This window comes from Anolis carolinensis, chromosome 2 (genome assembly GCF_035594765.1).
Source record: "Anolis carolinensis isolate JA03-04 chromosome 2, rAnoCar3.1.pri, whole genome shotgun sequence".
In the NCBI taxonomy this organism is placed as follows: domain Eukaryota; kingdom Metazoa; phylum Chordata; class Lepidosauria; order Squamata; family Dactyloidae; genus Anolis; species Anolis carolinensis.
Genome location: NC_085842.1, coordinates 184085200 through 184110695, shown reverse-complemented (window position 1 = coordinate 184110695; position 25496 = coordinate 184085200). Strand labels below are relative to the sequence as shown.

The 25496-nt window shown below is 42.1% G+C and overlaps 1 protein-coding gene across 2 annotated transcripts in view; it reads left to right on the top strand.

Moving 5' to 3' along the window:
* The window catches only part of gripap1 (GRIP1 associated protein 1), a 95696-nt gene that overhangs the window by 27300 nt on the left and 42900 nt on the right, over window positions 1-25496 (top strand). The window contains exons 13-21 of one of the 2 annotated variants that reach the window (XM_008118380.3): window positions 5756-5848; window positions 8507-8641; window positions 10483-10578; window positions 10783-10995; window positions 11186-11299; window positions 11624-11701; window positions 13539-13634; window positions 16600-16656; window positions 19223-19322. In XM_008118380.3, the coding sequence (XP_008116587.1) occupies window positions 5756-5848; window positions 8507-8641; window positions 10483-10578; window positions 10783-10995; window positions 11186-11299; window positions 11624-11701; window positions 13539-13634; window positions 16600-16656; window positions 19223-19322 (982 nt within the window). The remainder of the gene's footprint in view (window positions 1-5755; window positions 5849-8506; window positions 8642-10482; window positions 10579-10782; window positions 10996-11185; window positions 11300-11623; window positions 11702-13538; window positions 13635-16599; window positions 16657-19222; window positions 19323-25496) is intronic. The other variant, XM_008118383.3, reaches the window with a different exon arrangement.

Below are 25496 nucleotides of genomic sequence, written 5' to 3'. Positions count from 1 at the left end.
AGACTCTACTGTACTTCTATGGCATAAAAGTAGCCGTAGGGTAGCCAAAGTGGATTCAGCTGATAATAAGATCATTAGTCAAATCCACCCATGTTTGTTCTTTGAAAAATCAGGGTGGAGGCTCACCTAGCGCTGGCTTCGAAATAAAAAATGTATTGGTTTTGTTCCACAGTCTTTTGTTCCCTTCTTTTAATTCTCTATTTTGCACACTGATTTTCTCTTCCTGTTCACCTCCCTCCCCATTTCGTAGCTTATAAAGAAAAGCTGAGTCCTGTATCCAAAATACTTGAGACTGGAAGTGTTTTGGATTCCAAGATTTTTCCCCCTAGGGTTTAAAATACTTGTATTTGCATATACATAGGTTAAGAGATCTTTTGGAGTTGGGACCCAAGTCTAAACATAAAATTATTTTGTGTTTCATATACACTTTATACATATAGCTTGGAGATAAAATAATTTTGTGTATGAAACAAAGTGTGTGTACACTAAACCATTAGAAAGCGAAAGTATTAGTATCCCAGTCACCCATGTGGATGGCTCTGGAGTATTTTGGATTTTGGAATTCTGGCTAAGTGATTATTACCCTGTATTCCTTCCACTGATCTTTCATGTAGTGCATTCCTTCATTTGCTTCAGCTATGGCCTACTCCGTATTTCATTTGTTTAGAAATTGTCTTCAATTTGTGTGTGTGTGTGTGTGTGTGTGTGTGTGTGTGTGTGTGTGTGAGAGAGAGAGAGAGAGAGAGAGAGAGAGAGTTGAGTACAAAACTTTTGGATAAACATCCACAGAATTGTACTTTCCTGCTTCGCAGTATATGAAACTGATATGAATACCTTGTTAAATGGACCAGAGGAATCTAGGTGTTAAAATGTCCACATTTCCTTTAAATACAGCCCTCCACATTTGCTGAAGTTAGGGGAAGTGAAAAAACCACAAATAAAACAAATATTTTTCTTTAAATAACGAAATAGCTCTTTGGGAATTTCTAGACCAGGGGTGTCGAACTCATTTTCATTGAGGAACCCATCATTCCATTGACTCTATGGACAGAGAATCTGTGGATACAGAGGGCCAACTATACATTTTTTTTCATAGTAGTAAGTGCTCATTCGTTTTTACCCATTGTGGGTCCTAATACATTTCATTAGACCAGAAGCTGACCCCTTCAAGTGCCTCTGATGTAGCTGTAAAAATGCCCTCCATTGTGCATGTGGCAGGGCTCAGCCCGCATTGCAGTTAGTGGTCTGTGGTTTGCTCTTTTCCTCCGCATGTTATGGACTCCAGTTTAATGTCCCATTGCTTATGATTAGCTCTGCATCTCGTAGTGCCAGAGAGCAGTCTGTTCAGCGCTTCCAAGCCGTCCTGTGTGCCCTGGAGGGAGTTTCTCATCTGGTATCAGCCACTGATTGAGGTTCTGGGTTTTAACCTGCCACTTTTGGACTCTCGCTTGCTGAAGTATTCCTGCAAGTATCTCTGTAGATCTTAGGAAGCTATTTCTTGATTTAAGGTGTTGGCGTGCTGGCTGATACCCGAACAGAGGATTGGCCGAAGATGTCAATGTCTTGGTCCTTTCATTACAGGCTGCTACTTCCCGATGGATGTCAGGTGGTGCAATATCGGCTAAACAGTATAATTTCTCCAGTAGTGTAGGGCATAGACATCCTGTGATAATGTAGCATGTCTCATTAAGAGCCACATCCACTGTTTTAACGTGGTGAGATGTATTCCACACTGGGCATGCGTTTTCAGCAGCAGAGTAGCCAAGCACCATGGCAGATGTCTTCACTGTGTCGGTTGTGATCCCAGGTTGTGCCAGGCAGCTTTTGTATGATATTATTTCTTATAAGTCAGAACACAGTCCAGAGTAACTCCCAGGTATTTTAGTGTGCTGCAATACTCCATTGGGATTCCTTCCCAGGTAATCCTCAGAGCTTGAGATGCTTGTCTGTTCTTAAGATGAAAAGCACATATCTACATTTTAGATGGATTAGAAATGAGCTGGTTTCCCTTGTAATAGTCAGTAATAGCACCTAAAGCTTAATAGAGCTTCTGTTCAACTATTTCAAAGCTCCTGCTTGAGCGGTGATGGCACAATTGTCAGCATAGATGAAACTCTCTGTCCATTCTGGCAGTGGCTGATCATTTATGTAAATGTTAAACGTTGATGGAGCAAGAAGTCTATCCTGAAACAGGCTCTTTTTCCATTTTCGCAGTCCCATGAAAGTTATTTCAGTTCCCAAATTTTTGCCATTGCAGTAACGTAATGCTTCAGTTGAACATTTGGAAATAAAGTATAGGCAAATTTATCAAGGGAGTGCAAAAAACAGTAATTCTTGGTGTGAAGAGCCTTCAGTGTTTCACTCTCTACAAATCTGTGAATTAAAATAATTGATTGAAGAGGCAGAATTCTTTTTGAAGGCAGTCATTTTTCCCTTCTCCCCATAGTTATCCCACTAAACTTACATCTTGAAGTCTGTTCTAACTTTATTTATTTATGAGGCTTTTTTTGCTGCATTGACTTTTTCTTGTATGTTTTTCAAAAAGTGTTTTATGTTTCAAAGTGTACTTTTTAATGTGCGTTTTCCAGTTGTATTGCTAAGTCTTTATTTTACATAGGTTAGGGGCTTATAATATAGTGGATTTCTAATCACAAGTTATGTTTAAGTACCACTGTGTAGGTGAGTGAGTGTGTACTTAATTTTTTACATCCCATGAATCCAAGTAATTTCTCAGCTGTTCATATGTCTATTTATAAAGCATTGGCGTAGTTCTTTTTTTGACCACAGCATTCAGAGATGGACAGATAACTACTGGCTGGCAGATTCTGGGATCTCTGAATCAGCACTGGGTAGGGGATGCTGGGTGTTTTAATCCTAAAATAATTTTTCAAGCTTTAGATTTCCCACCTGCTTTCTATACATACTTTTCAAGGTAGATTTCTCTGTTTTACTCACTAGATATTTTAAAAAGGGAAGTGATGTTTCACAATTCTGCATTCTTTGCCCATCTCTTTTCCTGTCTTGAATACAGAATTATTTTGATATGACTTTAAAATTCCTGGTGCTTGCACATGACTCTGGTTGCTGGAGGTTCAATGCAATGTTGCATTATTTTGAATTCCACTCTAGGCTTTCGTCTTTGTCAAACAGATTTAGATATGGTATATCCCTCTACTGTTGTTTGAATGGCAAATCATTTGTCAAAACCAGTTTTATCTGCTATAGGTATAACATTCTAAGTAACACAATCATTTTTATCAATAATACTTTCCCCAACAAATGCAAGTTTAAATGCTGCCATGTGTCATATCCATCTTATTTTGAGTGCATGTTTTAACATAATTATTTTGAAATAGCATCCAGTTCATATTTGTCATTGTGATATTTAAATATTTCACCTTGGTCTCAATTCTCAATTTTCAGGCCACTTTCCCCTATCATATTCATGTTTTTAATCAGCATGACTGTTTTTCGCATATTAATTTTGAGTCCTGACAGATCTCCAAGGGCTTTTAATTCAGCCATTAATCTTTTTATAGACTCTAGCGGATTTTACAAAACAATCACTAGATAATCTGTAAATGCTCTTAGTTTATAAGATTTTTTTTGAACCCTTATATCTCTAATTATCTCACTCAGCCTTAGATCTCTATTCAAGACTCTGAGTACTAGAATAAATAAAAATGATAATGGACATATTGGTTTTGTTCCTTTTTGTATCTCATGTGAGTTGGCTAAGTCTCCATTAGCTATATATGCTTTCTACCTCACATCCATTAATGTGCTTTCTATGTCAAATCTATCCTCAAACAACATTTCTTTTAAGACTAAAAATTATAAAGAAATTAATTTTGAATAGTCACCTTTTCCACAATCCAAAAAAAATCAGAGCGGCTTGTTTCTCATTGTGCTGTTTTAATTATTTTTATATATCCTGTCCTTTCCATGTTAACACTGCCTTTGGTACTACATTTTCTAATAGTGTAGCAATGGGGATAGATCTATTTTGTTATGTAAGTTATGCCTGTATTTTAAATAGTTCGTCTAGGAGAGCAAATTTCTTCTTGGTTTTTGTCAATAAAAAGTGTAGTCCAAGGCATTTAGACCACAAAAATGACAGTAGGACCATATAGTCTAGGGCTTGTAAAACATTTTTCACTCAAGACCCCTTTCCACCTGATATATTTTTTTTGTGAACCTTGATATATAAGGATATACAATAGCTATAAAATCAAACTTTTACTGAGAACAAATTAGCATTTGCAAGGCTTGCTAAACAGGCTGATTTTTCTTTTTGTGAAATACAGCTGAAGCATTTTCTGTAAAGGTGCAGCACCTTGTTGATGTCAGGGGTATTATGGGAACTGCAGTAACCAAGCTGTGCAGTGGAACATAGCAGTGACTGGGCCCATAACCCTTCTTGGGTATTATAACCGGTTCGTGTAAATGGGTGGCATTCAGAAGATTGCTGCCAAATCTTTCCACGAATCCCAACATTGAGCTATGAGGACCCCATTTAGGGCCGGGACCTACAGTTTAAGAAGCAGTTCTTTAGTCACCTTGCCTCACAAGCTGTCCAAGAGTCCTGCAGCTGTCCACCCACCATCCATGATTATATTTGGGATTTGAAGGAGGCTCTGATTACCACACCGTCCTGCGTAGTTTTCTGGATTTTGATTTGTGTTCTCAGCTGGATAATGAAGTTCCTATTTTAATATCTGTTTCCTTGGCTGTTTTCATATCATCTCGGTTTAGAGTGCTGCAAGAAATGTTTGTGAATCTGTTTGTGAAGGAGCCTCCCTTTAGTTGGTGGCTTACCTGGTGGTTGTTACATGCCTTCAAGTTGTAACCCTATCCTGGAGAGGGTTTTTTGTGCAAGTTTATTCAAAGATGATCTGAGGCTGAGAGAGTGTAATTTTCCTAAGGACACTCAACGGGTTTCTATGACCCATTGGAGATTTGAGTCTCTTGGACTCAAGCCACTAAACACTTGGTAATCTGGATTTCAGGGTTTAGTAATCCTCCACACAATCTGTTTCCATGATCATGCATATCAGAGCTTGGCATGTGTTTTTTTTAAAAAAAATGAACTAAAACCTATGATTTGGTCCAGTGCCGTTTGGAGGATTCTGTCATCCATAACAGTAACATTTCCTAAACACGACTTCATTTGCTTCAAAGTGAATGTGGTCAACTAGTCCTGCTGCAGTGGGAAGTCCCTATGATCATGGTTTTTAATGGAATCCTTAGCAACCCTCCCCAAATTCCTAGTGTGGATGTGCCATTGCCTTCAGTAGCCTTCCTGCCACAAGAGCTTTAACATTCCTGTTTGTCTTTCACATTTCTTAGGAAGATAAGAAATTGCATTAGACCTCTTATCTCCCTAAGCAGCCTCCTCTCCCTCTTCACCATTCATGTTTTGCAGTCCTTTTCCTTCTGCTAGATGCCTTATGTGTTTTAAAAAAATCTGTGATAGCTGTGTCTTGTCTTAACAACGTGTGTGTATAAAATGCATTTATTTGGTCTATTTTTTCTGCAATTTATGTCACTTTTTTGTCATTTGGTTTCCAAGCAAAGCAAGCCTGCTTTTTCTGAAAATGAGCACTAGCGCAGGGCTGCCACTGCCTCCATGTTCTGCCCTGTGTTTTTAATCTCTTTCTCTCTTCTTTTTTCCTACTTTGTCCTTTCTCTCTTCCCTTCTCTCTCCTTTTCTGCTTTCTTTCCTTCGCCCATCCTTTACCTTGTGGGGTATCAGGTTGCTTGTCAAAGTGCGGAGAGCCAGGAGCAGGTTGAGACCATTCTGTCTGAAAACGATGCTCTGAGAACCAATCTGGCAGCATTAGAACAGGTACCAGGCCCCTCCGTGGGAGCAGAGGGCTGCTCAGGGGTGGAAGCGGTGATGGAAACCAGGGGGCACATCTGGAACATCTGGAGAACCAGTTGCCCACCCCTGGTTGAGAGGAAGGGCCTCTTTTGATGGTTCACAGGGGCTGAGATTGCTTGTAGGTTGCTAGTTGAGAAGGTCTACCAGATTAAGTTCCTGAGTTCTGTGTTTTTCGTGGCACAAGTTAGAGTTAACATAAAATATGTTGCCTAGATTGGAATTCTTAGTAAAAAGAAAATCTCTGGTTTTAGTGAAAAGCTACTCTGATTTTCTGGGATAATTTTTTTGAATGTCACAGTTTGCTGAAAAGCAGATAATAATAATAATACAGTAATAATAATAATAATAATAATAATAATAATAATAATAATAATAAACACCCCTGGTGCTGGCGCAGTGTGTTAAAGCGCTGAGCTGCTGAACTTGTAGACCGAAAGGTCCCAGGTTCAAATCCAGGGAGCGGAATGAGCGCCCGCTGTTAGCCCCAGCTCCTGCCAACCTAGCAGTTCGAAAACATGCAAATGTGAGTAGATAAATAGGTACCGCTCCGGCGGAAAGGTAACGGCATTCCATGCAGTCATGCCGGCCTCATGACCTTGGAGGTGTCTACGGACAACGCCGGCTCTTTGGCTTAGAAATGGAGATGAGCACCAACCCCCAGAGTCGGTCACGACTGGACTTAACGTCAGGGGAAACCTTTACCTTTACTTATTATTATTATTATTATTATTATTATTATTATTATTATTATTATTTTATTTCTTACCCTCCTCTCCTCCTGGCAGGTCACAGCAGATTTCATGGCACACAAACAGTGCAGAAATTCTATAAACACACATATTAAAATGTATTTCTATAAGATACATATTCAATACACAAGACAGAGATTAAAACACAGGACATAAGTTTAAAATTCATGCTTAAAGCTGGCTGTGCAGGCCTGCTGGAAGAGATAGGTCTTTAGATGGGTTTAAAATCTGAACAGCTCATTTAGCTGTTGGAACTCTTCTGGCAGGTTCTTCACAGTCTTGGGCAGCCAATGAAAAGGTTCTCTCACTGACGGTCACCAGGCGGGTCCTTGTGGGCTGGAGTAGCCGCCCCTCAGAGGACCTCAGTGTGTGGGTTGGATTGTACGGGAGAAGGCGAACCTGTAGGTAATCTGGATCCAAACCATGTAAATATGGTCTGGGAGCCAAAATTATGTATTTTAATAGGATCTGTGGATTAGTCATGGGTCATTCCATGGAGAGGAGAAAACACCAATGCTGCTTTGGGGGGTCAGCCGACCCATTCTGGCATAACAGCAGAAAGAGTAAAGGCGGATGATGCTTCTTTTAAGTTCTCTTGGAGTGGACTAAGCTCTCACCTTTTGCCATGCTATTCAGAGAAGGGGGTGATAGGATTTAAAATACAGACCCATGGAGTCATCCCAGTGTTTTGGGTCAATTTTTGGACTAAAATGTCCAGATGTATATATGAGTATATAGGTTATGCCTCAGCAGAATTTGAGTCAAAATTATTTTGTAGCATTACACTAGGTAATTTTGGCTGGGAGATTCTTGAGATGTGTAGGTTTTTTTAAGTAGCTTTTTCAGGATCAGAGCCCCCAAAACCAGCACAGATCGAAAAGATTATCAATACTGTGGTAGTCTGTAGAATTACAGTAGAGTCTCATTTATCCAACATAAACGGGCTGGCAGAATGTTGGATAAGTGAATATGTTGGATAATAAGGAGAGATTAAGGAGAAGCCTATTAAACATCAAATTAGGTTATGATTTTACAAATTAAGCGCCAAAACATCATGTTATACAACAAATTTGACAGAAAAAGTAGTTCAATACACAGTAATGCTATGTAGTAATTACTGTATTTACAAATTTAGCACCAAAATATCACGATGTTTTGAAAACATTGACTACAAAAATGCGTTGAATAATCCAGAATGTTGGATAAGTGAGACTCTACTGTAATTACCGAAAATAAAAAGTGTAGTCTGCAGTAGCAAAGTCACCAGAGAATTCTGTGATGCTTCAGTACTTAATTTAAGATGCTGGTCTTTTATAAATGAGTGACCCTGGTTGGTCAATTCTTCAGTAACATCAGAGTGTGATAAGAGAAATGTTATGTTTGCTAGTGTCCAAGTCAGGTCCATTTTATTTACTTATTCAGCCCCCAAAGGCTAAATTAAAATAGTCTGAAGCTGTTTTTAAGCTATGGGAATTTTGAGGGCCTCATAAGACAACTAATGGCCATTTAACAGATTTGTCTTGTATGTGAAGGTCCTTTATAACAGGATACCCTAGGTGTCGCTCACTTAGCTTGTGCGGGAATCTAGCACTTTCCCTGAACATGCAGCTGAGAAAAGGCATTTTTGCTGTGAATCAAAAAGTTAAAAGAAAATGCCAGAGAGGTTAGTCTTTTGGATGTCATATAAGACATAGTTGGATATTTCCAAGGTACTAGGGAGATATATGAACGCTATGTGTGTTGTAGCCATTTCTAAGACTGTTAGATCCCAGCACACCATGCATGGTTTGAAGGTTTAGAGGAGAGACTGATTTTTTTCAGATGGCTTTCAGACCAGTCTCTTCCACTCTTGTCCTTGGTTCCTTTTCTGTAGATCCAGACATCCAAGACCCAAGAGATGAATCTGATGCGGGATCAAGTGGCAACGTTGGGGGCAGAGCTGCAGCAGTGTCAGAACGAAAAGGAAACGCTGGCTGCCCAGCGGGATGACCTCAACACGCAGCTCCAGGTAGGTCAAAAAACAGCACACAGCCCTGCAACAGCCCCTAACAGATAGCAGTACTACTTCTGCTAGATGCAAGGTCTAGTTGGCTGCTTTGCATATTCTGGAGGGGAGGGGAGAAGAGAAGGATGTTTCAGAAGACATATAGAATCATAGAATCATAGAATCATAGAATAGTAGAGTTGGAAGAGACCACATGGGCCATCTAGTCCAACCCCCTGCTAAGAAGCAGGAAATCGCATTCAAAGCACCCCCGACAGATGGCCATCCAGCCTCTGCTTAAAAGCCTCCAAGGAAGGAGCCTCCACCACAGCCCCGGGGAGAGAGTTCCACTGTCGAACAGCTCTCACAGTGAGGAAGTTCTTCCTGATGTTCAGGTGGAATCTCCTTTCCTGTAGTTTGAAGCCATTGTTCCGTGTCCTAGTCTGCAGGGCAGCAGAAAACAAGCTTGCTCCCTCCTCCCTATGACTTCCCTTCACGTATTTGTACATGGCTATCATGTCTCCTCTCAGCCTTCTCTTCTGCAGGCTAAACATGCCCAGCTCTTTAAGCCGCTCCTCATAGGGCTTGTTCTCCAGACCCTTAATCATTTTAGTCACCCTCCTCTGGACGCTTTCCAGCTTGTCAACATCTCCCTTCAACTGTGGTGCCCAAAATTGGACACAGTATTCCAGGTGTGGTCTGACCAAGGCAGAATAGAGGGGGAGCATAACTTCCCTGGATCTAGACGCTATTCCCCTATTGATGCAGGCCAGAATCCCATTGGCTTTTTTAGCAGCCGCATCACATTGTTGGCTCATGTTTAACTTGTTGTCCACGAGGACTCCAAGGTCTTTTTCGCACCCACTGCTGTCAAGCCAGGCGTCCCCCATTCTGTATCTTTGATTTCCATTTTTTCTGCCGAAGTGAAGTATCTTGCATTTGTCCCTGTTCATTTTGTTAGTTTTGGCCCATCTCTCTAGTCTGTCAAGATCGTTTTGAATTCTGCTCCTGTCTTCTGGAGTGTTAGCTATCCCTCCCAGTTTTGTATCGTCTGCAAACTTGATGATCGTGCCTTCTAACCCTTCGTCTAAGTCGTTAATAAAGATGTTGAACAGAACCGGGCCCAGGACGGAGCCCTGCGGCACTCCACTTGTCACTTCTTTCCATGATGAAGACGACGCATTGGTGAGCACCCTTTGGGTTCGTTCGCTTAGCCAATTACAGATCCACCTAACCGTAGTTTTGTCTAGCCCACATTTAACTAGTTTGTTTGCCAGAAGGTCGTGGGGGACTTTGTCGAAGGCCTTACTGAAATCCAGGTACGCTACATCCACAGCATTCCCTGTATCGACCCAACTCGTAACTCTATCGAAAAAAGAGATCAGATTAGTCTGGCATGACTTGTTTTTGGTAAATCCGTGTTGACTATTAGCAATGACCGCATTTGTTTCTAAGTGTTCGCAGACCACTTCCTTAATGATCTTTTCCAGAATTTTTTCCAGAATGTTTCCTTCTCCTCTCCATTCTTGGGTACAATATGCAAAATGGCCAGTTTGGGAGCTTTTGCTGCACAGAGAGCTGGGAGCAGTGAGAAGTTAAAATCTACCCTTGTTTCATTTCCCGCCAGACTCTGTCTTTGACTTCTTTTTCCTACGCCCCTTGCCGTTCTTTAGGTCCACATCCCCTTTTCATTGTGTTCACAAGATTCTCCTTACTTCCTTTTATTCCAGTATTCCCGTGTGTCCATCAGAGATATAAAATGTTCTCACAGAATTGGGGTGCTGAAAAAATAACTTGATTGTGGAGAACAGCAGTGATTGTCTTAAAGAACAGAGCTTTAGGTCATCTTCTCTTTTGTCTCTTAGGAGTCACTCCGGGCCAACACACGTCTCCTGGAACAGCTACAAGAACTTGGGCAGGAGAAAGACCGATTGTTACAAGACCTTGATGAAACCAGGAAGGTAAATGAAGGCAGGAGGAGGGACAGGCAGAGGATTGAACCTCACTTCTCTCCCAAATATTGGGGTGAAGGTGAACTGGGCCTTATGAACCAGATTCTCCTCAGTTTTGTGGTCTGTGGGTAGGTGAGAAACTTCACATTGTATTAGGGCTAAGCTGTTCTTTTTGATGCAAAGTGTTCACTCTAACATGGATCTGCTTTCCAGACAGCAGAGAAGCGTAAAGCCATGCTAGATGAGATGGCCATTGAGACCCTCCAGGAAAAGGGACGCCATAAGGAAGAAATTAGTAACCTCCGCCTGCAGCATGAGAAAGAGGTGCTGGCCGTGCGAGCGCGCTACGAGCGAGAGCTTCGCGAACTGCATGAGCATAAGAAACGGCAAGAAGATGAACTTCGTGGGCAGCTTAAGGAGGAGAAGGTATTGATCAAGGAAGTAGGAGCCTAAGTCACATTTCCCTAAAGAACGGAGCTTACACAAACCAGGGATTTATTTCTCTTAACGAAAGCTGCCTCCTGCTCTGTTCAATGGCTAAAGTAGTGACTTACCTTGTATCTGGGCCTGTGCTGCTGGAACACCTGCATTTTCCCCTTTTCTCTTGCATTTCTAGGCTCGTAGCCAGGAGCTGGAGTCCATGCAGCAAACCGTGGAGGAGCTGCGCCTGCAAATACAGTCCATGGAGGGCACGAAGGGATGGTTCGAGCGGCGGCTTAAAGATGCCGAGGTGACAGTCTGGACAAGAACCATAGGGCACTGGAGACTCTCTCTTCACCTCCTCCCACTTGTGCAAATCCTGATCCCACTTCACTGGCTGCATGCTTCTTAGCAATGGGTCACCCATCAGAGATGACATCATTTATGTCTGGGGCTCTCCAGTATTTTGAATTTTAGCTCTCAGAAGTTCTAGCCAACCATAAAGAGGTGTAGGAGCTGTTTTCCAGATGTCTGGAGAACCCAAGGTTCCCTGTTCAAAAGCCCCAGAGGCCTCATAAACTTGGTCACCTTCTAGTCTCAAGGAATTTGATGATTTGTTTTCTCTCTTACCCAGGAACTAATAGAGAAGCACCAGCAGGAACATGCGGAAGCCCTCCAAGCCTGTAAGGAGCAACATCTGGCAGACCTGCAGGTACGGAGAGTGGGCATTGTAGTGTCCTCCAGATCGAGAGGACAGTGAGCTCCCAAACTCAAAAAGTACTGCAGATTGGTTGGACTTCTCTGTTTTTTCTTAGTAGTGAGGGCTTGATACAGCCTTTGTGAGTTATGGCTGGGCCAAGAGCAAGGACCATCATGCCTTGGGCTCATGGTTTAGACATGGCAAATTTCTAATTCCTTCTAGCTGTTACCAGGTCTTGTTCAGACATCAGAATTGTCCAGCTAGGTAACTGGACTAGGAGTGCCTTTATTTAGTTGTGTTTATTTTTATATCACTGTTAATCAAAATGGAATACAAATGATGTATTTATATTTGAAGTGTAATCTGATAAATAAGATACATTACACATACCCACCCCACTTCCTAGAATTAGGTCCCTTGGTCCTGCATCTCTTAAGGCAATGGTTCTCAATCTGTGGGTCCCCAGGTGTTTTGGTCTACAATTCCCAGAAATCCCAGCCAGTTTACCAGCTGTTAGGATTTCTGGGAGTTGAAGGCCAAAACATCTGGGGACCCACAGGTTGAGAACCACTGTCTTAGGGCGTGAAGAGGTGGGTGGTGCTGCTTGTGACTTTGGAACTGCAGGGAATTTCCAGTTCCCAGCATGGATGCAAGGCAGTGCAGGGTCATTTGAATTGCGCTTTTAAATGGATGTTTTAAATTAATGTTTAATATGTTTTTAGTTGTAATTGCTTCAAATATTATGTTTCTAGCATCTAGCATTGCTGATTATGAGGCCTCTCTGAGTCCCCCCTTGGGGATGAAAAGGACAGAATATAAATGTCTGAAATAAATACATACATTTGTCAGGAGAAGGAGCATTGAGCTCTCCCTCAACATGCCACTTTTCCTGTTTCCTATTTCCCCTTTACCTCCCAACTCCAACTAGCCTTTTGATATATGTTTGCTGATCAGGTGGGGATAAGAAACTACTGCGGTGAAATTGAAGATATAAACATACCTGTATTTAGTCATATCTAATGCGCCATTGAATCTAATGCGCACTTCAATTTTTGAAACCCTAAAACCAAAAAAAAAAGCATTTTCTGGTGAATGTAATGTGCAGTGGCAAAAAGTGCACTCATTGTTATTTGGACAAAAAAGGTGCGCATTACAGTGGCTGCCTGCTTATAATTCCTTCTTTAAAAACAACAATGTTAGAATACCAAAGCTTCCAGCAATGGAAAAGAAAGAAAACCTTGAGGTGTAGCTATGCTGTGGAATGAATCCCCCTTAACTGCCCTGGGGTCATGGGGTCTGTAGTTTGGGATCATGAGGGCTGCCAAAGAATGCTGATGCCTTGCCAAACTACAAATCCCAGCATTGCATAGCATTGAGCCATGGAAAATTGGAGATGGCGTTCCTCAAATAGGAGCTCAAGGTGCTCCTGAAATAGCTTCCTCTTTTGCTTTGGCTCTGCACTTAGATTCCCATATATTATTTTTGAAGGTAATGTAGTCAAAAAAAGTGAGTATTAGATTTGAGTAAATACAATACATCCCCACTTGCTCCCTATCCCCTTCAAATTCCCACCCCAGTCCTCTGGCCTAATGTTTAGTTCTGCCTTTTTAGCACCAACACCAATTATTTCTCTCCCTCTAATTAGGACTTTATTTTTCTTTTCTTTTTGTTGTATCAACCTAGAGGCGTGGATGAGGGGTTGTGCTGTCAATTTTCGAGGCTGTGGGGTGTTTAGTTTTGTTGTTTTGTCCGCTGCCGTGATGCCATCACCCTTTTATATAGATAGATTTGCCAAGTAAGTTATACATAGTAGTTATACCAATCAGCTATTGGATTGTTTCCCTTGCAGCTGAAGGACCAAGAGGTGGAAGCAAGCAAGGAGAAGTTGCGAGAGATTGAAAGAGCCCGGGATGAACATATAGACGCAGTTAACCGCCTGAAACAGGTGTGCTTGTGCTGCTGCCTGCCAGCTTCCCCCGGGAGGTGGTGTTTGGCAGCATGAGGTTCTTAATTCCATCTGTTCCTTTTCTTCTTGCCAGGATTGCCCATCTGCCAGAGTGTCTCTCTTTCTTCAGACTACTTGTAGTGCCCAGCGTAGATCGGCAGGTGGCACTGTTTCCCTCCAGTTCAAATATCCAGACCTTGATTTGGACATTTCCTTCCCAGGCAGGAGCCTTCCTGTTTATGTTGATGGCTCCCTGGGTCAGTTGCCAGAAGTAAAAACTTCACACAATCCTGCTTGAACTGAGAGAAGACAAAAAGGAGGTGGTAATAATAGCCATCCTTAGTTTATCATTAGCAGCTTCCCTCTGCTCCAACAAAAAAAATGCTTACAGATATCAGTAATAAGACAATCTTCTCCAGCTGTCTTACAGTCTAAAGCAGGGGTCCCCAAACTAAGGCCTGGGGTCCAAGGTCATTTACCTGGCCCCTGTCCTAAACTTTAGATTTAGGGTTGACCTAAGTCTACCTGCTCTTTGGAGGTGTTTTTACTTACCTATGGTCTTATGAGATAGTCTAGATGGTCTTCGAAGGTCTCTTTGCTTAGCTATGGCCTTATGAGACCATCTAGATGGCTTTTGGAGGTCACTTTCCTTACCTATGGTCCTATGAGACCATCTAGATGGCCTTTGAGGGCCCCTTTCTTTACCTATGGTCTTATGAGATTGTTTAGATGGTCTTTGGGGGCCCTTTCTTATCTATGGTCTTATGAGACCATCTAGATGGTCTTTGGAGGTTTCTTTGCTTACCTATGGTCTTATGAGATCATCTAAATCACAGGTCCCCAAACTAAGGCCCATGGGCCAGATGTGGCCCTCCAAGGTGTTTTCCCTGGCCTCTGTCCTAAACTTTAGACTTAGAGTTGACCTAAGTCTGAAATGACTTGAAGGCACACTACAACAACAATCTTAATTTTGGACTATTTCATCATAGTCCGACCCCCTAACAGTCTGAGGGACTGTGAATCGGCCCTCTACTTAAAAGGTTTGAGGACCCCTGGTCTAAAGAACAGCAAATGAAGGGAGAGAAGCAGAAGAAGCAAACATTGGACTTTACATCTTAGTTACAAAGTTGTTGTGAATTTTCCTTCTGGTTGGAAGTGATGGAGAGAGAAAAATGCAATCTGCAATGATTCCTTTTTGTCTGCTAAATAAGACCAGAGTGGTTCTTGCCATGATATTCTTCCCGGAAGATAGAAGGATGTTCCTAATGTTCCTTGGTGCCTTGACTGTTGGTTGAGGCCTGAGAGTGCTACCCTTCAACTTTACAGTCTCTCCAAATTACCTTTCCCTTTCTCTTCGTTCGTCGGGGGAGGCCCTCCTCTCGCTCCCACCTCCGTCACAAGCACGGTTGGTGGGGACGAGAGAGAGGGCCTTCTCCGTGGTGGCCCCCCGGCTCTGGAACTCGCTCCCCAGGGAAATCAGGCAAGCCCCCACCCTGGTAGCATTCAGAAAGAGCTTGAAAACCTGGCTCTTTACTCAAGCCTTTAGATAAAGATTGCTCATCCAGAAGCAATCTGAATCTGTGACCATTCTTGTACCGGTTTGCACCTTTTACCTTTGTCAACTCGATATAGACACAGGGTCTATTCCCATCCCAATTTGCGCTTCCAGAATTTGCAGCACTTTATCAGTCACCTTGTGTCTACAATATTTATATGGTGCACTTTACCCAGTCTACTTTTACAATCTCTCAGTTTTAATCCATGTTTTTATTAGTTCTTGTTTTTTATTGGCTAATGTTTTATTTTTATTTTTTTATTTTTTTATTGTGCAAGTTGTTGTCTATTGCTGTGTTTTATACTGCTACTGTTTTTATTCAGGCTTGGCCCCATGTAAGCCGCCCTGAGTCCCCTTCGGGGAGATAGAGGCGGGGTATAAAAATAAAGTTATTATTATTATATTATTACTTTGCTTTATCCAATCACAGGTCTAGGGATGCTTACCCACGTTGTGGCTGATTTGCATTTTCCTTGTTACTGAATCCAACAATAAGAAAGAATGAAAAGATGAGCTCCTGGAAAGTGGTGGGTGGCAGGGCATTTAGAATGTATAGATGAGATCAGCAGAGAGGAAAAATGCCCAATTTGTTACTAGTATAGCAATGGGCTCAGGACAGCGTTTCTTAACCTAGGGTTCCGGACCACTGGGGGGTTGCAAGGGGATGTCAGAGGGGTCGCCAAAGACCATCAGAAAACACATATTTTTGATGGTCTTAGGAACCCCTTTGTCAGAGGAGGCTGAAGATCTCTGCCTGTCCTTCTCTTCCTTTTTTGGAAACACGGCGAATTCTCCCACCGATATAATATAATTCCCAGCAACAACAACTCTCAAATGTCAAGGTCTGTTTTCCGCAAACTCCACCAGTGTTCACATTTGGGCATATTGAGTATTTGTGCCAAGTTTGTTCCTGATACATCATTGTTTGGAATCCACAGTACTCTCTGGATGTAGGTGAACTACAACTCCAAAACTCAAGGTCAATGCCCACCAAACCTTTCCACTATTTTCTGTTGGAGTTCTGTCTGCCAAGTTTAGTACAATTCCATCATTGGTGGAGTTCAGGATGCTCTTTGATTGTAGGTGAACTATAAATCCCAGCAACTACAATTCCCAAATGACAAAATCAATCCCCAATCCCCACCAGTATTGAAATTTGGGCGTATCAGGTATCTGTGTCAAATTTGGTCCAGTGAATGAAAACACATCTTGCATATCGGACATTTACATTACAATTTATAACAGTAGCAAAATTACAGTTATGAAGTAGCAACGAAAATAATTTTATGGTTGGGGGTCTCCACAACACGAGGAACTGTATTATGGGGTTACGGGATTAGGAAGGTTGAGAACCACTGGCTTAGCAGAACCATTGAAAGTGGGTCTGTGACTTATTTGTTTCCCTGGCAGGAGGTGAAGGACACAGTGGATGGGCAGCGGATCCTTGAGAAGAAAGGCAGTGCAGCGGTAAGCAATGGGGACTGCTCACAGGAAACAAAGGGAAGGTGGGCGTAAGATACAGCAAAGGGGAAAAGACCTTGTTGAGTTTATACTTGAACATAGGAGTGCTTCTCTTATTTGCGCTCTCAAAGTGAAAGCTAAGCCCCCCCCCCCTTCCCCCGCCCTGTCACTCCCTTCAAGGAAATTTTTAGAATCTTTTCTATGGACTGGGAGGCAATTCCTCCTAAGTTCTGTTCCCCTTCTCTCTTTTTCTTTCATACACACATGCACACACTCTTTAACCCCCACCTCTCTATCCCTCCCCCCATGCACATATAAACACAGAGCTAAAAAAATAATATCAGGTTCAAGGAGTTCCCCTACACCATAGCACTCGGGCACTGCAATGAGCCATTTGACTTTCCCAATGGGGGGAACCAGGGCCACAGGCCTGGAAAGACAAATCAGGGATTGCTACAAAGCCCTAAACGGTTCTGGTCCAATTTACCTATCCGAACGTTTCTTCCCCTATGAGCCCACAAGAACCTTAAGATCATCCGGGGAGGCCCTGCTCTCGGTCCCACCCGCCTCACAGGTACGGCTGGTGGGGACGAGAGACAGGGCCTTCTCGGTGGTGTCTCCCTGGCTGTGGAACTCCCTCCCCAGTGACATTCGGCAGGATCCATCCCTTCTGGGGTTCAGAAAAAAACTGAAGACCTGGCTACGTACACAGGCGTTTGAAGAATAAGTATGTGTTGGCTTTGACGCGGTCTGAATTAAGGCTCTTGTATAAGGTCTGGTGGATGAATGGCATAAGCACTTTGCATTGTTTTAAACTTTGTATATTGTATTTTATGACTGTTTTAACTGTTTTAACATTTTAGTTCACTGTATAACGGCATCAATTGCCACTTGTAAGCCGCCCTAAGTCCCCTCGGATGAGAAGGGTGGGGTATAAATAATTGAAATAAATAAATAAATAAATTACCAAGGTGTAGCCATTGTGCTCCCCTGATGTTCCCCTTTGTTTGGAGGTCTATAAGTGCATTCAGAGGAGCCTCCGGTGGCTCAGTGTGTTAAAGCGCTGAGCTGCTGAACTTGCAGACCGAAAGGTCCCAGGTTCAAACCCGGGGAGCGGAGTGAGTGCCCGCTGTTAGCTCCAGCTTCTGCCAACCTAGCAGTTCGAAAACATGCAAATGTGAGTAGATTAATAGGTACTGCTCCGACGGGAAGGTAACGGCGTTCCATGCAGTCATGCCGGCCACATGACCTTGGAGGTGTCTACGGACAACGCCGGCTCTTCGGCTTAGAAATGGAGATGAGCACCAACCCCCAGAGTCAGAGATGACTGGACTTAATGTCAGGGGAAACCTTTACCTTACCTAAGTGCATTCAACTTTCCTCTGCTGTGGCAGTGCTCTCCCCTGCCTATTCCATACTGAGTGGTGTTTCATGCGTATCATCCACCTCCCTGGTTTGTCTTCTAACCACTGGCAGGTCATCTGTGTGACCAGATACAAGAGGCTGGTTTATACTACCTGGCAGGAAGAGCCATTTAAATTGTCAAGGTTTCTTCCAGTATGTTTGGATTTGCAGCTATTCTTACCTTTCTAGGCCACACCCCTGTGGTCTTGGTGCTGCTTCTCCAAGACCTTTTAGAAGTTGTCTCTGCCATATAATCCAGATGATCAAAGCAGATAATCCACATTATGTGAGTCTACACTGCCATATAATCCAGTTCAAAGCAGATAATCTGGGTTTTATATGGCAGTGTAGAAGGGATCTAACGGCCCTTTCACACAGCCCTATATCCAAGAATATCAAGGCAGAAAATCCCACATTATCTGAGTGTGGATTTAGATAACCCTTAGAAGGGTCCTTAGTCAGTTTCCAATCCTGTGGTCTCTGTTAGAAGTGACATGGAAATTCTGTTCTTAATTTGCAGTGGTGTGCTTGGGTCAAAGTTTGGAAATATTACATTTTGTTGACATAAACCCCTCTTAATCCCTGAGTGAGTGCCAATGCTGTCTGGAGGATTCTGAGAGTTATCATTCCAAAAAAGGAAGAGGATGTAAAAATATCCCAATTCTGTCTTGCATCAGTTCTATTGGAGTTAGATTAGCACGTCCTGTTTCCAAGGGAAGGCAGCTGCCTGGATGTTTGCCATAGCAATAAGAGTGCCTAAAAGAAAGTTGTTCCTCTCTCACCACACCACTGTTCACTTCAAGGTTCTGTCAATTGAAATTACGTCTGCTTATACCAACGACCTTCTCTGTTCTGGAATGGATGGCTTCAGTTCCTCACTAGTGTACTTTGACTATGGTCACTTCTACACTGCAATATTATCCAGATTACCAAAGCAGATAATCCACATTATCATCTTTGAACTGGATTATATGAGTTTGCACTGCCATATGATCCAGTTCAAAGCAGATAATCTGGCAGTGTGGAAGGAATGTTTGGATTTTTTTACTTCAGCCTATTTACAGTGGAGATTTGGCACTGAGACTGGGCTGTCATGTGCTTAAACTTTGAGGAACCCTACCTCTAGCCCTATTTCCTCCATCATTTTTTTCCTTCCCTCCCTCAACAGCTGAAAGACCTCAAGCGGCAGCTTCACCTGGAACGTAAGCGAGCGGACAAACTCCAAGAACGCCTCCAAGAGATCTTGACCAACAGCAAGAGCAGGACAGGTAAGAGGTGACAGCAGGTTAAGAATATGGCTCTGATATTTTCTTCTTCTCCTCTTTTAAATGGTATTTTGAGTAAACTGATGACATAGCCTTTGAACCAGCAGAAGCCATGAATATTTCCTAAGGTAAATTAACAATGGGACTGGCTCTGTCTTTAGGCAGAATGAGCCAACTGCTTCTGATGGCAACTTTTCCTCTTTCTTGTCAGACAGAAATGTCTGTAGCCCCTTCTACACTGCCCCTATATCCCAGGATCTGATCCCAGATTATCTGGCAGTGGAGATTCATATAATCCAGTTTAAAGCAGATAATCTCTGATCAGATCCTGGGATATAGGGCAGTGTACAAGGGGCCTACATCTGAGACTTTCAGGAAGAGTAAAAGGAGATGGTATCTATATGGTAGATGCTTATTTTTGAAAGCAAATCCACACACAAAGTCCTGATCACTGTCTGAGCAGGTACAAGGTAAGTCTAATGTGAAATGACCTCCATGGGAAGATTTCTGGCAGATTAAATCTTTGTGAAGTTACACACGCCACTGATGTGACAGTTTCCTCCACTGTACCTTTTTTTTAGTATTGCACTTTATTTACTGTCATGATTCAAGAGTTTTTTTTAACACTGGTACTTGTAATACTCGTTTCAAAAGAAAGGAGGAAACGATGAAAATGAACAAAATCTGGCTACCAGTGTTAAAAAACTCTAGAATCATAAAAAAACTCTAGACAGTAAATAAAGAGCAACACTAAAAAAAGGGAAGCAGCCTTTGAAGCTGCAAGGCTATTCAGTGCTAATCAAGGTGGCCAGTTGCAGCAATTACACTTGTCTCCAACAGACGAGAGTTCTTTCTTCCAACCTTGACTTTCCACAGATATATAAAACCCACTTGCCTAGTTTCCAACCGACCTCACAACCTCTGAGGATGCCTGCCATAGATGTGGGCAAAACATCAGGAGAGAATACTTCTGGAACATGATCATACAGCTCAGAAAACTCACAGAAACCCAGTGATTCCGGCCATGAAAGCCTTCGACAACACATTCTACCTGTTTTTGTTTTCTTTGTGCCTCCCTTCTTTTGCCCAGGGGAAACAAACATTCGTGGAACAAAGAAAGAGAAAAATGATCTGCAAGTTAAGTGACACATGGAGCTGACTCCTCCTCTTGCCTGGGTGCTATGAGTCGAGGTTAAGGGAGGGAAATACTGGGAAGAACAGGCATATATGGCAACCAAGAAAAAAGAAAAAGAGTTTGGTCCCTGATGATATCATTTATCCAGTGGATCCAGCTTCTTCTCCTCTTCCTACATGCCACTTGTTTCTCTCCTCTCCTTTGCCTGCATGAAATAGACATTTACAGCACACATGAAGAAGAACCAGATCTGTTGGGCATGTGAAGTGGTGTGCAGGGCCAGCTCCTCCTTTTCTTGCATACTGTCTGTTTCCCCCAGGCAAGGGAAGGAATGTATTGGGCGAAACAAACATGTGGCATTCATATTTCCCAAACAGCTTGTCAAATTTCAACACAGTTTAACTCTTTATTTCAAAGAAAACTTGGACTGTCCTGTAGATTTATTTATTTATTTACAATATTTATATTCTGCCCTTCTCACCCTGAAGGGGACTCAGGGCGGATCACAGAACATTCAGTGCCGTTTATACACTGACAAGACAGACAACTGCACATAGATTGAGGTATATATAGAGTTTCTCATATTCGGCATCTTGGAGGCTTGTGCTCAGTTCCGGCCTTGGGGGGTACTGTCGCTCCATCTCCCTGTTGAAGAGCTTTGTTTGTAAATTTTCTCTTTGATCGCCAGCATTTTTCTGGCATTTCCTTATGGGTGCCTTAAAATACCTCCCTGCTTTTAAGTGGTGCCTATTTATCTACTCACATTTTGCTTATGAACTGCGAGGAAGGCAGAAGCTGGGCTAAAGGCCAGGAGCTCACCCTGACCCGGGTTTCGAATTGTCAACCTTTCAAGTACCATCTTGTCTCTTTACATCAGCTGAAGGCCCCTCCCACCTTCTCCAACTGACGCTCGGGTGCCAGAGCTAAGAGGGAACCATGAAGAGAGTTCCATTTTGTTTCTTTACATCAGCTGGAGGACCCTCCCCCCAATAACATGCTATGCTAGTTTATATATTTATACACACACACACACACACACACACACAAAATGTAATTTACAAAAAAAATATTACAATAATATATAATAATTATAATGTATATACATATAATGTTCATAATATTATATAGTAATATATAATACTAATAATACAATAGAATAATATTAATTATATATTTTACATGTAATATTAGTAATAATATTACAATATATTGATATAGTACAATATAGTAATTTATTGCCAGTATTGTACTATGCTAATAATATAATATTGTATGTAAATTTAATTTGTAAGCTGCTCTGAGTTCCCTTTGGGGTGAGAAGTGCGGCATATAAATGTAACAAACAATTAATTAAATAAATAAATAATTGACAAGATTTACTGCAACTGGCGGTTTAACCTGCTGTCCTAAAGCCTGGCCCTTTTAGATGATACTTTATTTGAACAGTAGAAACAGCATACACATGACATTCATTGTCAGAACTGAGAAGGCATCTCTCTCTCTCTCTCTCTCTCTCTCTCTCTCTCTCTCATGGGAGAAGAGTAACCAGTGATGGCTCACTTTTGTGAGATAACATAAAATACAGCTTCAGCAGGTCAACTGGGGTTTTTACCAAATCTGGAGGATTTTCTTGACTTCAAGAAAAGAGCTGGACTCTGGAGACTGGCTCTAACTGTAGATGTATATGGCTTAGTATCCCAACCAAAGCAGAAGACGAGAAAGCTTCAGTCATGTTGGACTGACTTTAATAAACTCCTGATATCCAGCAGCCAGAGACAAGCTGAAAAGAAATGCCACTGGGATTAAATAATTCTCAGCCTGGTAGTTGGTTATAAGTGTTAGAATAGAATTGAGCTCACAGTGCTTTCCTGATAAAAATCCACTCTGGATTACCCTAAACCTTTGCCATTTATGCAGTATTAATTAGGGAAAAAGGAGTCAATTTCTTGTTGCTGATTTTTAAATCATTCACCAGAAAAGTGAGAACTGGAAGTCCCTGCCGGGCTTCAATAACCCCAATTATAATGGAAAAGAAATTTCCAAAAAATTTAAAAAATATAATGGATAGAAAGTTAAGAGAAAAAAACTAGTAAAGTATATAAGATAATAATTGAAATAAGTGCAGGAAAAATAAAGAATAACACCTTCTGGGAAGAAGATTTAGAAATGAAAATAAATGAAACGGAGTGGTTACAATTATGGAGACAAAGACAGTTGAAAAATTTATCAATATGGGTTAAAGAAAATTACTATAAGTTAATATGGTAATGGTATCTAACACCAATAAGAATAGCAAATATAAATAAACACTATTTAAAAAATTGCTGGAGAGGATGCCAAGAATCGGAAACATATACATATGTGGTGGCAATGTAAATACGCAGCTAGTTTTTGGGGGAAGGTTTTTAGAGAAATAGAGGAGATGAAGAACATTAAAATAGAAAGAAGTCCTAGTATAGCTTTATTATCATTATATAATAATAAACAACTGAAAAAAGAGGATAAAGATGTGAAAACAAACCTATTAACAATAACAAGACTGCTTATAGTAAGGATTTAGAAAAGTCAAATAGATATACAAATAGAGGAGTGGTATAAGGAAGTATGGAAATTGGCAATAAATGATAAACTGACATGTAAATTAAAAGTTAAAAAGAGGGATATGGAAACAAAGTGATTTATTGAAGAAGGATTTAAAAAGAAAGATGGAAAGTTACCTCCACAAGAGGAAATGAAATTTTGGACAGAGGATATATAAAAGTAGTGGCTTGGGGGAGAGGGGAACACAGCAGTGAAGGATACAAAATATGTATAAGCATAAAAATAACAGTAGATGCCAAAAGTTAATGTATGGTAGATTGTATTGAACATTATGTGCCTGCTGTTAAACAATCGATGTACAGTATAACAAATGTATTCAATTATGATTTTAAAAGTTTTTTTAAAGGAAGTCCCTGCTAATCTTTGGTATCTCCTCCAGAGATCTACCACTGGATACTGATTTACAGTACTTCTGTTCCAATCTAGCACTAAAGGATTCCCATGACAGTGCTTTCTGGATGACAGACATTGGATTCATACCGGGATCCTACCCCAAATGCAGCATCACATCCAGAAAAAAATGAAATATTTGGTGCTACAGTTTTCCCTACTTCCCACGATTCTTAAGAATTTGCTTAGCTGGCAAGCTTTCTAAGTTCCTGGCTCAGCAGTGTTGGAATCATGAGAAATACATGTTTTGGGTGGTGGCATGAAAAATACACTTTTACAGCCCCCAGGCACCCCTGGATGTTGGATGCCAGCTGCTTCGCTGGCATTGTAGTCAGTCAGACACCTGGCCACCTCAGCTGTGTGGTCCAGGGTGGAGACACCTTGCAGAAATGTCAGCATTTTTTAAAAAGCTGATTTCTTTTAATAAGCCATCTGGTTAAGTCCTGTGAGGGTATGGAGGCTGAAGAAAGAGGATATGGGTATAAAATTAGGGTGTTTAAAAAGAGACATGCTGGTTTGTTGCTTAGGACTAGTCCCTGAGTGCGGAAGACACGTCAGGCATCTGATCTTTGATGTCTAAAAGGGTGGCAAGTTGTTTGTTATGTAATTTGTTATTACTGTATATTTACTGTCAGTGTGGAAAGTCTCCTGTGGGATTTTTCTGCCTTATGTACAAAATAATGTATCTAGGTTTCAAGAGAATGTGACTTGCGGTCATCATTTGTAGTTTTGTCTCGGGTCGGAAAAATGTCTTCTGACTGCTCTGTTTAGGAGAGAATTGGGCTGTGTGTGCAGGTCACATTTGAAAAAACATTCTTGTTATATCTGTATTCCGCTTTTCTTCCACTGAGTTCAAAGCAATGTATGTGGCCCTGCTTCTCCTTATTTTTTGTTCTCAGAACAATCATGGGTCAGGGAAAGAGGTGGTGTGAACATGGAGCAATGGATTCAAATTGCAGGAAAAAAGTTTCCATCTAAACATTAGGAAGAATTTCTTGATGGTAAGAGCTGTTTGGCAATGGAGTATGCTGCTTTGGAGTGTAGTGGAGTCTCATTATCTGGAGATTTTTAAGCAGAAGCTGGATGGCCATCTTCCAGGTGGGCTTTGATTGTGCGTTCCTGCATGGCAAGGGGTTGGACTGGATGGTCCTTGTGGTCTCATCTCAAGTATGTTACGGGGTGAGGTGTCATCTGTACGCCGATGATGTCCAGCTCTGTCACTCCTTTCCACATGTCACTAAGGAGGCTGTTCAGGTCCTGAACCGGTGTCTGGCTGCTGTGTTGGACTGGATGAGGGCGGACAAATTGAAATTGAATCCAGACAAGACAGAGGTCCTCTTGGTCAGTCGCAGGGCCAAACAGGGTATAGGGTTACAACCTGAAGACACAGGTTCGCAGTCTGGGGGTTCTCCTGGACTCATTGCTGAGCCTGAAACCCCAGGTTTCAACGGTGGCCAGGGGAGCATTTGCACAACTCAGACTTGTGCACCAGCTGTGCCCGTTCCTTGGGAAGTCTGATTTGGCCACTGTGGTCCACGCTCTGGTTACATCCCGTTTGGATTACTGCAACACGCTCTACATGGGGCTGCCTTTGAAGATGGCCCGGAAGCCCCAACTTGTACAACGGGCAGCAGCATACAGGGAGCGTACTACTCCCCCGCTAAGCGAGCTCCACTGGCTGCCAATATGTTGCCGGGCCCAATTCAAAGTGCTAGTCTTGGCCTACAAAGCCCTAAACAGTTCCGATCCAACTTACCTGTCCGAACGTATCTCCTCCTATGAGCCTACGAGAACTTTAAGATCATCTGGGGAGGCCCTGCTCTCGGTCTCACCTGCCTCACAAGTGCGGCTGGTGGGGACGAGAGACAGGGCCTTCTCGGTGGTGGCTCCTCGGCTGTGGAACTTCCTCCCCAGTGATATCCGGCAGGCTCCATCCCTTCTGAGTTTTAGGAAAAAAGTAAAGACTTGGCTTTGTGAGAAAGCGTTTGATGAGTGAATTCTGTTGGCTTCGACTCGGTCCGGATTAATTCACGCACAAGGTCTTGTGGACG